Consider the following 15,234-nt stretch of genomic DNA (forward strand, 5'->3'; position numbering starts at 1 on the left):
AGATAAGACTCAGTATGACCGAGGAACAATCGGCAAGATGAGAAAGACAGTCTTAAGGGTACCTGTAAACTAATAAGTAAAATATAGAGGGTGGTATATGCAGTAGTTAGAAGTGTATACTTAGCACAGAAGTTGTAAAGGAAATAATTCTATCTGGGGATGACAGGAGGAAGAGGGACCATGGAAGAGTTCCTAGAGGCGGTAATGCCTGAGCAGGATTTCCAAGGATAAAAAGGAGTTTACCAACTTAGGGATATGCCGTGCCGCCAGAAGGACATGTCCAAAGGCATACAGAAATGGAACAACAGTGAATACAAAAAACACTAGTAATTCAGTACTGCAGAAACACAAAATATGAGGCGCTGCTTGAGTCAGTGGTTCAGTGTTAGGCTACAGAAGTATGGTCTTTTGTCTCCTAAAGGGTACAGGGAGACATTGAAGGACTTAGACATGAAGGACTTTAGACATGATAAGATTGTATGTGTGTTCGGAAAAGAATCACCCAAGTAACTGTTTAACACGGGTCAAGGAGAGGGACAGGTAGCAGGCAAACCAAGAACGGCAGCAGAGAGGTCACTGCATAGACGTTTACGGTCCCCCAGGCCCTGCTGATGAGAGCCACAAGTAAGGTAGGTAGGGGCACGAAGGAAGAGAAGCGCATGTATTTGAGAGAACAAAGGAAACCAGGTGGACTGTAAAGGGTAGGAGAATGAGAAGGGAAAATGCTGAGGCCAGTTATTGATGTGGGCAGCTAGATGGATAGAAATAACGACAAGATATTGTGAGTTCCCTGAGGAGGAAAGAGGGAATGGGATGGATCTAGAGGGTAGGTGGAGGGCGGGGACAAAGGAAAGAACAGTTACGATAAATCATCTGCTATGAGAGGAAGGGGGTCTCCTGTGGAAAGTATGATAAGGGGCTATAGGACTTTGAAGTTTGCAAATAGTATCTGTGGGAAATTTACACAGAGAGCCGGAGACAGGTACACAAGGCTGAGGAGTAGCTGAAGGTGAAAACTAAAAATCTGTAGTGGTATTAATCTGTGTGGTTGTGGGATTCATTGGTAAATATAGAGAAGACGATGGAGTGGAAGGATAATTAAGAAACTGGAAGTGTTGAAAGGTGGTATTCATGCATAGTGGTACCAAGAGAGTGAGAAATTTGTAAGAATAGAAGAGGTATGTGTCCAGAGAGTGGACATCTGAGTGTAAGACTTTAGAGATGGAGTGGTTCTAAGTATGAGCACACTGTACAGCTAGAGGTGAATAGCAGAAGTGGAGCAGAGGTAAAGGTCATTAGACTTGCGGGAATCAGAACTGAGTCCAGACCAGAGCATTACCATTCACGTTGACGCTTAAATCAAGGGCATATGGTAAGAATGAACACCAGGTACCGAAGTCTACATTGATTATGGGAGAGTGAAAGGAGATTTACAGATGGCAGATGGTAGGTAGAGAGGATCTTTTAAAGGAAGGAGTAAGGCAGGTGTTCAGGAAAAAGCCAGGAAGAAAGTAAAGCATTGTATGAGCTAAGGAATTCTCTACACGTATCCCAAGCTTACTCTTCCTAAAAGCTTAAAAACCAATAAAAATGTAACACATTTTTTCCATATTTAAATGTCCAATATCTTAAGCCGAAGGTATAGCTGATGTAGAAATGTCAGGCTCTGCGTCAAGGATTTTCAGAAAAATTGATTTGAACATTGGGAACTTTCAGAAGCTCTGTAGCCAACCACTAGCACTGACACATATGCAGAAGCCACTCAGGGTAGGTATTTAAAAAATTTGTGGAGGGGTGCCTGGGTGGCTCAGTCGGTTAAGCATCCGACTTCGGCTCAGGTCATGATCTCGCGGTCCGTGGGTTCGAGCCCCGCGTCGGGCTCTGTGCTGACAGCTCAGAGCCTGGAGCCCGTTTTGGATTCTGTGTCTCCCTCTCTCTGACCCTCCCCCGTTCATGCTCTGTCTCTCCCTGTCTCAAAAATAAATAAAACGTTAAAAAAAATAAAATAAATAAAAATCTTAACAATAAAGCCATACCTAATTTCAAATGTGGACATTAAAAAAAATGAGGGGCGCCTGGGTGGCTCAGTCGGTTAAGCGGCTGACTTCGGCTCAGGTCATGATCTCGCAGTCCGTGGGTTCGAGCCCCGCATCGGGCTCTGTGCTGACAGCTCAGAGCCCGGAGCCTGTTTCAGATTCTGTGTCTCCCTCTCTCTGACCCTCCCCCGCTCATGCTCTGTCTCTCTGTCTCAAAAATAAATAAACGTTAAAAAAAATTGTTTTTTTTTAATTTGTGGAGAGAAATGTGAGTGACCACTTACCAGATTTAGCAAGTTACCTTAGATGAATTTAGTTACACAGTCAAAACACAAAAGGCTACTTCTGTGGTAGATCAAATATTCTCACCTGCAAATTACAAACCGTACTCACCTCTTAGACCTGTAGCTTTATCTGATACCTTAGTCTGTGGGCCAGTCCCAAAAGAATATAAGCTTCTTATTTTCTGCTTTTCACATAGTATTCCACCTCAAGTCAAATATATGTGTATTTATCAAAATATAAAGAACCTTAGTATTTATTTATATTTGGAACAAAGCATGTAACATGGATTTTAAAAATTAAAAACCTTCACAAATCCGTTTTTAGCATCTTGTGCTATTTAACAATCATTTTAATATTGCTATCAATATTAAAAGAAGTTACATTAAAATTCATTGTCAATTTCCTCATAGTTAGTAGGTGATATTCCTAGCTAGTCTTATGATATTATATGATAAAGAAAATAAATACATGTAAGATTTTGTTACATAAAATGCTCTTAAATAAAGCTGGATATAACATCGAATTCATAAAAGTATTTTTTAAACAAAAGTATTCTATTCTTTGTGAAATACATACTGAGGGCAAACATTTTTCAATTTTCTTTCCACAAATGAGTTACAGACAATGAACAGCAGGGGGCACAAAATTCAAGTTACTCTCTACAGAGCAAAGCGCAATAAAATCTCCTGCTGTACTGGAAAGCAGATAAATTTTGGAGGCAGACAGACTGTTTGATTCCAGCGGGCGCCATCTCATATAAGCTGAATGACCTTTAATTATTTAGCCACTCTGAACTTCTTCAGTGGTAGAGTCATGATAACTATGACATAGAGATTTAGTATCAACATATATGTAAGGCAGATCAGTAAACACTAGGGGTTTTTTCGTCAGTGCTTATATCATACGTAGATATAGGTATATGTCTACATGTGTACCAAACCTACCAAATAAGTGCAAATTTACATTTTATAGTAATTTGTGAGACTATGCACATGGACAAGGTTATGATTTCATAACATACAAGCACAGGTATAGCTAAATCAAAACTAAAAACAAAAGCTAAACAAAGGAAATAGTGTTATTTACTCATATCCAACGAAAGCTTTTTCTATACAAGAAATGTGAATGCCCAAGAAGGTGGATGCGAACATGTGTGTGCATGGTATAGGGCAGTGTTTCAAGAGTAGGATCCGGGAAAACTACACCAAAACCATCCAGGAGTGCTTGTTTTGAATGCAGATGCCCGTCCTACTTAAAATGCTCATCTACGAGAGAGTGATGCTCAATTTCTTCTGGTGAAACAGGAATGGGAACATGTGCTTTCTAGGCTTCCCGTGGCTGTTAAACGGCATGTGCTGTGAGGCCAGCCCTGTACCTGACACACAGCATTATTAGGATCTTCTGAATGACATATGCACACTCACAAATGACTTACTCAAGAATAATTGATCGTGGTTCCATTGTTTCCCTCTTTTCTAAGAAGAACTAAGCCATCTTTTACTCCTTTGGACAGCAGGGGACAAAAAGAATCCTTTTCTGATTAGTGACTATGATCTATTCTTGCAAAAAACATTTTCCCAGCCCTTTGTGTGTTTCGTATCTGTACCAGGCTTTGGAAGAAATGCTCTACTTTGACTAAAACTGGGTACAAAGTCTCATAAATGTGGATTTAATTAAAAATTTATGTTAGTTCATAAAGGACTTAGCCTAAATATATAATTGATTAACTTTAAAATTTAAGATTTTATCAATGAAATGCATTGGTTTGGATTTTAATAAATTTTAAAACTTCAAGAGGCTAAATGAAAATGGAACGTGATCATCACATGGCATTCTTATCTATTGATTAAGAGCAAAACTTAAACTTTCCAACTGTTAAGCTGGCACAGAAATTTTTAAAAAGTTGGACTATCTTCCATCACCCAGGAATAAGCCCTGTTAATGTTTTAGTGTTAATTTTCCTTAGTTTTTTGAACACGTACACCTAAAATCATTTTCTTCAAAAACTGGATTATATTGTCCATATTGATTTGTAACCTGATTTAGTCACACAATATTTTACGAGCCATTGCCAATTCAATTAGATGAGAAATTTCATCATTTTGTTAATGACTACTTATTATTTCATACTATGAGTGTACTATAACTTATTTCACCTATCCCTTATTCCTGAATTGAAGGACTTCTTGCTTTTAATCCCTAGTATGAACACAAATGTGATAAACATCATTGTAGAAATATATTTGTTCTTTTATCCAGGACACCTTTAGGAGAAATTCCTAGAGACAGAATAACTACATCAAAGACTGTGTGTGGTGTGTGTGTGCTTCTTCCTATCCTCAACATTACAGGGATTAATCACTCTTTGATTCTTTGTTAATATGCTAGGTAAAAAATAGTATTTCTATGTTTTAACTCACTTTCTTTGATTATGTGTTATTACTTTTTGTATTTCTTCTTTCATGAATAGTTTTTTTCATGCCTTTAGTCCCTTCCTATATTACAAAGATTAACTCTTCTTACTAATTCAGAAAGACAAGTTATCTTTTGGCTTTTGTTATATTTTTTTTCACACAGAAGTGTTTTGTGTTTTTGTTTTTTTTTTTTAATCATACAATCTATCAATCCTTTTGTATGATTTCTGCTTTGGGGTTTTACTAAGAAAGTTTTTACTTAACAGAAGATTATATGAATGTTCACCTATATATTCTGTAACAAAATATAAAGTCCAGACCCAAGGGATAAGAATTTAACACACTAATTTATTCAATCATTTATTCATCCATACAACAAATCTGTTGAACACAAATACACTAAACACTATTGTAAATGCTGGAGATAAGGCAGTGAACAAGATCACCAAGGTTCCTGCTATCATGGAATTATATTCCAAAAGGAAAAAGATCATGCAGCATACAATTTAATGTGGGGTTTCAAATTAGTGGCAAAGAAATGCGTTGGTTATTCAATACACAATGCAGGTACAACTAACCATTAAGAAAAGAAATAAATTAGATTCTTATTTCATACCTTACACCAAGTGCATTATAAATAGATTTTAAATCTATACTTTTAAAAGGAAACCATGAAAATACTAGAAAAATATAAGTGAATATTAGATGAAGAAACATTATATAACGCTCTTCCTTTTTTTATTATTTTAGAGAGAGAGAGAGAGTGCACACGAGCAGGTGAGAGAGGCAGAGGAGGAAAGAGAGAGAATCGTAAGCAGGCTCCACACTCAATGTGGAGTCTGATGTGGGGCTCAACCCCATGACCCTGGGATCATGACCGGAACCGAAATCAAAAGTAAGTCACTCAACCTATTGAGCCAACCAAGCACCCCGACATTATATATGTTCTTAAACAGGAAAACGCCTTTGAGTAATAACTCAAATCTATTTTGGAAACACCATCTTATTTTTATTTAAAATTTTTTTTAATGTTTACTTACTTATTTTGAGAGAGAGAAAGAAAGAGAAAGAAAGTGTATGAGTGACTAGGGGAGGGGCAAAGAGAGAGGGGGAGAGAGAGAATCCCAAGCAAGCTTCATGCTGTCAGCACAGACAACTGACCCACCCAAGCACCCCACACCATTTTTTTTTTAAATGGACTATAACGAGGCAGTATTTGAACAATAATCTTTATTAGTGTATTTTCAAAGGTACATATAATCCTGAGCTACGGCATTTAGACATTTATCATTTACTCTTTTAAGTTTACATGTATTTTGCTCCAGATTCTCTGATGAGTACATTTTCATACTAGTCAGGAACATAAATACTTTAATTTATTATTCTTCCCTCTTGAATAGCCAATTAATTTACTCATATCATCTCATCATCTTAATTCTACTACATTAAAGGCTTTAGAACATTTCTTCTCAATTAAGCAATTTCTTTTTCAAAACTGCAAAGATAGGCAGTGCGAGAGCTGATTCCTTAAATCCTAGTGAATTCTTAGAAAACTATGTTGCTTTTTTGTCTTTGATCTACTTTCTGGAATAAATTGGGTAACTATCTGACCAGCTATATTTGAAAAGAATGATAAGAGTAACTACCTCTAATCTTCACATTTTAGCTAGTGTAAAATGTCATAGGCTCTCTTCTCATATAAGTAGTCCATAATTAGCCCAAAGAGGAAAAATTTATTATGATCTAATGAAAAGGAGGGCAACCCAGTGTAAATATATCTTTGTTTAAATGGTTAGTTTTATAAAACATGTTATGTGAAATACTTCCTCCAACATCTATAAAGGAATACATACAGATGATTAACATTAAGTTTCATAAATCTAGACCAGAACTTTTATAATTAGTAAATAAAAAAGCAGACAAAAATGAAAGACAAAACTCCTGTGATCTTTGAGAAAAAACATTTATCCAACATCATCTCCAACTGTGGACAAATAAATATTTTCATTCTTGTATTTTAAGTTACTACCAAAATATTGTATCTTTCTACAAACAACAAAAAACAAGCATACAGTATCTAGAAATGGTTTTTATCTGATAAGAATGTCAAGTCTTTGAAGGTACACTCAATTGTTCTTCCTGAATAAGGTCACTATGATCTTAGGTTAAAGTTACAGTAAGCAGTTCAAGCAAAATGCATATTGCTTAGATTTTAAAGCAAGCAATTTTGACACTTTTTAATTAAAACGTGAGTATAAATGTGAAGCTTTTGTAGAAACATTTATAAATCCTCCTTGGGAATACTCACAGATCAGCAAGTAATGGAATAACTGATTTAAAAATAACGAAAGGGTGATGTTATATGTAATGTTTGGTGACAAATCCAAAAATACCTTTAAGAGATGTAAAAGAACATGAAGACACAGTTTTATTATTCGGAGCTTGAAACCCTAGCAGCAAAACAAACTATTTGCATATAATGTAGTGCAATGAACATTTGTTCATAAAATACTCGCAAAGTCTTGAAACTTTATACATAAACCAGAATGGGATCCATTAGGATACATGATTTAAAGATGTCCAGAGTAGCTTATCAAGAACTGCTAGATACTCTCACCTGCATCACTGAATCATAAGCGAGCTTAGGCAAAACTATGTTCTGGATAACTCACTCTTATGGCTCCCCAGTAACAAGCTCGGATAAGACAGATCAAACCTAAGAGATAAGCAATTGCCCAAGAAACATAGGTTGCATGAAATCGCCTTGCAAAGTCTTGGGTGCCAACCTAAAATAAAAAGCAAATATAGTAATAAAAGATCAAAAACTTTAAGCAAATATTGCTTAGAGAACTTGTATAGGCTTACATGCGATTTTTATGAAATCTATCCCGGAGGCCATAAAATCCCTATGAACTATGAGTTGTCAAATTTGTTGACTATCACTGACAGAGTAAATTTTAATAAGACAATACTGTTAGCTACATTAACTATAAATTTTACGAAATAAACAAAAAGCCCACTTGATTAAGTTTATTATTATTATTATTACGAAATAAACAAAAAAGCCCACTTTAAGTATTTAAATCTGTAATCTGAACTCCGTAGTGTTATACGACACAACAGGAGTGTTTAAATAATATGGGACACAAAGGAGCATGGGAAGTAAATGGAGACAAAAAAAAGATCAGTAACTCCTCCTTCTCCTGGGACCGAATAATCCTCATGCCAACTATGTAGCTTCAGTCTCCTCTAAAAATAAGCCATCCCCAAAATGATAATAAATGTGTGCTTCATAGAAACAAAGAGAATGGTTTTTCAGAACCTCGTAGCTGATTGAGTATTGCCTTTGCTTTGGCCATGGCACTAAATAAAAACAGTGGCCTTCTGTTAAATGGGTGGTAAAGTCCCCAACGTCAACAACCTTTAGAGGAGCCCCAAAAGACTATTTCGCAGGATGGGCAAGCTCCATTAAAAACAGGCCCACGGAGTGGGCTTCAGACTGCCCACAGGCCTTCAGAAGCTTCCAGGCCTAATATGCTGGGGAGCTCTTTGGGGATCATTGAAGGTTCAGGCCTCATCAATTTACTACTGATAAAGTTGAGAAGAAAGAATTCTAACAGTGAGGTAGAGTAGTACTCACAGTTAATCCAACTCCAATGAAAATACAGATCATTCCAATGGTAATATATGCACAGCAGCGTCTTCGTGGGAGCGCACTACCCACTGAAGAACTGAAAATTCACGACAGCAAAAGAGAGCATTATTCACACGCAGATTCTCCATTTCATCTCTGTGAGTTTGCTTCTATGGTGTTAGTGACATATGTGCTTCCATTTATTTCTTCCATTTGAGACAAGAACATGCATAAAAATGTCATTTTTAATGAGTTAAAATCATAAATGGTAAATTATATTGTATTAATTATATAATTTCTATTCTATCCTATTATATTGATTATATTTCATTATTGTGGCTTCAAACAAAGTTCAAGTCTTGGTTATTGACCGTATCCACAAAAGGACGACTATGGTCAGTAATGATCTTCCAAGATAAAAATAGATTTCAATAAATGTATTCTAAGATGGAAAATACATGCTATCTTGCAAATTGCACTTGATTTTTTGCAGTTATAACAGTTACTATATTTACTTTAGAAAATTTGGAAAACAGAGTAAAGAATAAAAAGGATAAAGGCAATTACCTCTAATCCCATTACTTTAGTCACCTAGTATTTTGGCATATTTTCCTCCAGCCATTTTTTTATTTTTTATTTTTGCAATTTACCAACCTAGCATAAGTATTTTTCTGTCATTAAGTATCCTCAAATTGGAATTCTGATGGATGAATATAACATAAGTTAACCAATTCTTTGCTACTGGATATTTAGGGTTTTCATTACTGTAAATAATGCCAGGTAAACATCATTTAAGAGCATTCTCCTTGGTGTGCCTGGGTGGGTCAGTCAGTTAAGCATCCAACTTCGGCTCAGGTCATGATCTTGCAGTTTGTGAGTTCGAGCCCCATGTCGGGCTCTGTGCTGACAGCTCAGAGCCTGGAGCCTGCTTCGGATTCTGTGTCTCCCTCTCTCTCTGCCCCTTCCCTGCTCATGCTTTGTCTGTGTCTCTCTCTCCAAAATAGATAAACGTTTAAAAAAAATTTTTTTAAGCATTCTCCTTAGTTTTCTTAAGATAAATATTTAGAATTAGGATTACAAGATTAAAGAGATTTAACTTTTCAAAATCTTTTAATACATACTCCAAGAAGCCTATGGGAAATTCATAAAAGCATATACTATTATCATACTTCTCAACTGAAGTTTTTTTTTTTAATTTTTTTTTTCAACGTTTATTTATTTTTGGGACAGAGACAGAGCATGAACGGGGGAGGGGCAGAGAGAGAGGGAGACACAGAATCGGAAACAGGCTCCAGGCTCTGAGCCATCAGCCCAGAGCCCGACGCGGGGCTCGAACTCACGGACCGCGAGATCATGACCTGGCTGAAGTCGGACGCTTAACCGACTGCGCCACCCAGGCGCCCCATCAACTGAAGTTTTAAATCCAAAAGTTTTTAGTTATTTATACTTCTAATTTTTGTAATTTTCAAAATGATACAAGCACAGCAGAGATCACACAGCCAAATTAGCACTTTCTATGTTTCCTAAGCATAAATATATTAGCACATATATAAGTGCTCAAGGAATGTATGCTGAATAAACAAAATACAGAAATACATTACTTGCTAGGCATACTTTAGAAAGTTGCTATTCCAAACAGGTTAACTTTGCAGAACAGAAAAATGGTTTCCTTTAAGTTCCAAATATTTTTTAAAAATGTTATGACTATCATTGCAAATATATATCATAAATATTCCTGAATTCTTGAACTGAAACATAAACGTCTGGATAACCTGAGGTCATCGTCAGCATAGTATATGTTGTTACCAGGGCATATGACTCATTGCCTTTATGTTATATTTAGCCTTAGACTACTTTTGGTTTTAATTCTTATGCAAGCATTTGGTGGTTTGCCCTGCCTTTATACCTCACAGCTGGCTATCATTTCTCATTTACCTGGGTATCGGCCTCTGGCAGTGTAATCTGCCATGGATTACAAACCAACTCAGTTTATTAGAATTATATATTAAATAATAAAAAAATTCTGTATTAAATAAATCAAAAGGTTCTAAGTGAATATTGGAGCAGCTCTTCTGTGAGCTGTAGCACATTAATTTCAGTGCATGAATTCTCCTTTGAAAACCCATGCTCATTTTTCATCACCCAATTTACAGTCACTACCTCTGGGAAGTCTCCCCAGGAAAAAAAAATAACCTATTGTTACTCTACACCTCAAGTGCCATGTTATCGCCAGGATAGAGCAATGACCAACAAGCACCTATTGCATAGATTGAAAAAGCTCATATACATTTATTACACAGGTGGAATCTGTATGCAATATGTATTGTTTTGCATGTTGTTAAAACTTTGTATGTGCACATGCTAAAGTACACGTTTGTGACTTGCCCTTTTTTGCTTGCTGAATACTCTACATGAGACTCTTCCATACTCATACGTGGATATGTAGAGATCTAGTTCATTACCACAGAAGTGCCAGTTTACTCATTCTCCCTATTGATGGAGAGTCAAGGGTTTTTTTTCCTTAACTTTTTGCTATTATAACAATGCTGCTTTGAACACTCCTTTATATTTCCTACATACATATGCAGGAATTTGTCAAACATATTCCTAGGAACAGAATTGCTGGGTTGTATTGTAGACATATCTTCAACTTGAATAAATGCTAAATTTATATCCCTACTCTCTTTATATGAGAGCTTCCAATGCTCCTCCCACATCAACACTTCAACTTGGTATTGTTTCCATGCTTGACAATTTCATGGGTGTGAATGGTATTTCACTGCGGTTTTAACATATATATCCCTGATTTCTAGCAAGAGAGAACATCTTTTCAAACATTAGCTGACTACTGGTTTTTTCTATTAAGTGCTTGTTCATATTATCATCTCTTTGTTTTGGGCTGTCTTCAGCTTACTGATTCACAGATGATATTTACATAATCTGCATACTATTCCAGGCAGCTATATACACTGTCTATATCTTCTTTTAGCCTATTTTTTTTTAATCAGCAAGATTAACCTTTACTTAAAAAACAAACAAAACCCAGGGGGCCTGGGTGGCTCAGTCGGTTAAGCATCTGACTCATGACCTCAGCTCAGGTCATGATCTCACGGTTCATGGAATGGAGCCCGCATGCAGGGCTCTTCTCTGACGGCACGGAGCCTGCTTGGGATTCTCTCTCCCCCCCTCTCTCTGTAACTCCCCTACTCACACTCTCTCGCTCTCTCTTTCTCTCTCAAAATAAATAACAGTAAACTTAAAAAAATTATTAAACAAATAATTTAGAAATATTATGAAAACCCATGAAAAGAAGACTCAACATGGGTTCTAAACCTGATTAAAACACACTTCAGAAAGATTATTAATGCTAAACTTCTGCCAAACGATGACCTTAAAGTGCCAAACACAAAATAATCTGTTAGGACTGTTTCTCAAATAGGTAATCTGTCCCTGGCTTGGCCATCTCTCCTTTAACTATACACAAAGTTCTGCTGAAAGTACACATTTTAGTTGATTGTAGAATTACAACGTAAACTAAACAGGTTCTTGGTACTGACAGTATGTTACCAAGGTTTTTTTGTTTTGTTTTGTTTTGTTTTGCTTTCATCTCCAAATCCAACAATTGGTCACAGAGGTCAAGTATCATCAAAGTTCCTTTGTGGATTCTCGATCATGTCTGCCTCATCCATCCTTCGGGTACAGGAGGGGCTCAACAGTTTTCAAGAGGCAGAAGCCTGAGGCCATTTAAGACTCAGATGTTACAGGATTGTGAGGTGAACCCATCTGAATAAGGACTTGATACAGCCACTGGAGGAGAGCATGCAAGTGGATCTCAGTCCAGCAGGGGGTGCTAGTCACACGCTGGTGCCAGTGTCCTGCTCCCGGACGCTTTACAAAGCTTATGCGCATACATATTTTAGTAACCTCATATACTGTCTCAAAGCCATGCTTCACAGACTGTGCCAATAACTGAGTGAAGTCTTGGCTATTAAAAATTTTTAAACTACATCCACCAGGGATCTTGCAAACAGCAATGAGGTGAAATCCGTGATAGTAGTGGCAGTTCCAACTTGGTACAGTTGGTGAGGATTCTGGCCTGTGGTTTCTAAAATTCATTTTTAATAACACTTTGGACAATGAGTTTTTATTCATGAAATCAATGTAATGTAAGGTAATTCTTTTTTTTTATTTTTTTTAATGTGTATTTATTTTTGAGAGAGAGAGACACCCACAGAGCACAAGTGGGGGAGGGGCAGAGAGAGAGAGGGAGCCACAAAATCCTAAACAGGCTCCAGGCTCTGAGCTGTCAGCACACAGCCCAATGCGGGGCTCGAACTCACGAACTGTGAGATCATGCCCTCAGTCGAAGTCCGACGCTTAACCGACTGAGCCACCACACGCCCCATAAAGTAATTCTAATATAGTAAAAATTATCAATATTTTCCTTTCAGGTTTGTGCTTTTTGTTGCCTTGTGTAGGAAATTCTTTCCTACCTGTCATAAAAATATTTTTAAAGTCTTCTAAAAGTATTAGAGTTTACCTTTTCATATTTATGTCTACAGGAGTACAGTCCTTATAATTATCAATTTTTATTTTACTTAATTTTGAAGTTATATTATGTGGTGCATACAAATTCAAAATTTATGTTTTTGATGAAGTGACCATAATAATTCTTTTTACCCTAAAGCATATGACATACTTAAGTACCTGCTAGAATCCTATCATAGAGACATCCAGAATACAGTAGCTTAAAAAAGTTTATTTCTCTTGCAGAAAAGAATTCAAAGGTAAATACAGCTTAGCGTTGGTAGACAGCATGGTTCCATGATTAACTGTCATTGCCAGATGCAACGGGTGACAAGGCTCCTGCTGTAGGTGACTTTTTCAGTCACATGGAAGAGGGGAGAGAAAATTAAGATAAGTAGTTTTGCCTTTCAGGAGAGTATAAGGAAGCTGCACTCATCACTTGTGTCCGTATTCCATTGGCCTTAACTTAAATACATGGCTACAACCTTCTGCAAGAGAGGCTAGAAAATATGGTCAGCTGGGTGGTCAGTTCCTCTGATAAAAGGAAGAGAACAGCAGTCCGCTCTTTTAACTAATATTAATATTACTGTTTTAACGTTGGTTAGTGTTTGCCTGGTATATCTTTCCTTTGCTGAGGGTTTCATGATTTGATCTTTTTCCCTCCTTTAACTTCCATCCTATGCTCCTGTATTTCGTGTATTTGTTTTTCAGATTGCACAGATGGGCTTCAGTCCAGTCTGATAATTTCTGGCAAGTCTTACTGATAAGTTTAGTCTAATTACACATATTCTGACAACTGATATATATATATATATATATATATATATATATATATATATATATGGATTATTTCTGCTCTTTTATTTTGTTTTCTATGGTTTCTGTATTTTCTATGCTTTTCTACCCTCTTTTCTGGATTTCTTGTGGATTAACTTCGATTCTTTTAGTTTATTTTCCACCTACATTTAGAAAGGTTTAGGTTTACAATTTATTTCTACTAACTTAGTAGTTGCATATAAAATTTTAACATACCTAACATTTAAAAACTAAAATCATTTAGTAAATCTACCTTCCCAATAAACACAAGAATCTTAGGAAGTTTTAACTTCAAATATTTGCTCCCAGCTTACATGTTCTTGTTCTCCAATATTTCAGTTCTGTTATGGGGCACCTGGGTGGCTCAGTCAGTTAAGTGTCTGGCTTTGGCTCAGGTCACGATCTCAAGGTTCATGAGTTTGAGCCCTGCATCGGGCTCTGTGCTGACAGCTCAGAGCCTAGAGCCTGCTTTAGACTCCGTGTCTCCCTTTCTCTCTGCCCCTCCCCTGTTCACACCCTGTCTCTCAAAAAAGAATATTTTAGTTCTGTTCTATTTTTATTTCTATAAATTAATTAGCATTAATATTACCATTACTGTTATTTTTCCTAGTTTATTCAACATTCTTTATGGCTGTTTACAATGTCTTCGTTTACCTTTTCTTCTTGCCTTGTAGAACCATCTTCTGGGATATTTTTCCATTTTCCCTAAATTACTTTTTAGCAGTTTCTTCAGTGGGGGTATCAAGATAGTAAACGTTCTGGATTTTTTGTTGTTGTTGGTTGGTTCATTGGTTCTGCATTTGAAAACACTTTTATTTTGCCTCCATTATTCTGTTATGGTTTAGATAGTTCTAGAATACCAGTTTGATAGTTAATTTCTCTTAATGAAGTATTTTTAAATTTATTTTTTGGCTTCCATTGTTGCTGTTGAGATATTTGTGGGCAAAACTGTCATCCTTTTTATAGTAAAAGTCTGTCTTGGGCAACTGGCTCAGTTGGTGGAGCATGAGACTTTCCATCTTAGGTGTGTGAGTTCAAGCCCCACATTGGGTGTGAAAATTACTTTAAAAAAATTAAATCTCAAAATAAATCTTTTCTTTCTTTGATTTTAATATTTTCTATGTATCTTAGGTTTTGTGCAATTTCACTATAATGCATTTGCTCATTTTGCATGGATTTCATTTTTCTCTTCAAATCCAAAGGCTTGTACCTTTCATAGATCTGAAAATCTTCAGGGATTAGCTCTTCAAAATGCCCCACCCATCTCATTCTCTGTTTTTGCCTTCAGATATATTTTGAATGTTCTCATATATATTTCTCCTAATATTACTGTCACCTCTGTGTCCCTGATGGATTCTGGGTAATTTCCTTATCTCTATCTTCTAATCTACAACGTTGGTTTTCAGCTTAATCTTCTGCTTAACCTGTCTACTGCATTTCAATTTCTGTAACTTTCAATTTCTGTATGTTTTATTGTTTCTTTTAAATCTACCTGGTTGTTGCTTTTGTTAGGTAAATGTTT

The 15,234-nt window shown here is 36.3% G+C and overlaps 1 protein-coding gene across 4 annotated transcripts in view; it reads right to left on the reverse strand.

Moving 5' to 3' along the window:
- Positions 1 to 5,947: 5,947 nt before the first annotated feature.
- The window catches only part of PIP4P2 (phosphatidylinositol-4,5-bisphosphate 4-phosphatase 2), a 53,235-nt gene continuing 43,948 nt past the window's right edge, over positions 5,948 to 15,234 (reverse strand). For all 4 annotated transcript variants that reach the window (XM_043601345.1, XM_043601346.1, XM_043601347.1 and 1 more), the window contains 2 exons: positions 8,376 to 8,466; positions 5,948 to 7,521 (listed from right to left, as the gene is read on the reverse strand). In XM_043601345.1, the coding sequence (XP_043457280.1) occupies positions 7,378 to 7,521; positions 8,376 to 8,466 (235 nt within the window). In that variant the 3' untranslated portion in view covers positions 5,948 to 7,377. The remainder of the gene's footprint in view (positions 7,522 to 8,375; positions 8,467 to 15,234) is intronic.

The sequence above is a fragment of the Prionailurus bengalensis genome, chromosome F2 (assembly GCF_016509475.1).
Source record: "Prionailurus bengalensis isolate Pbe53 chromosome F2, Fcat_Pben_1.1_paternal_pri, whole genome shotgun sequence".
NCBI classification, from domain to species: Eukaryota; Metazoa; Chordata; class Mammalia; order Carnivora; family Felidae; genus Prionailurus; species Prionailurus bengalensis.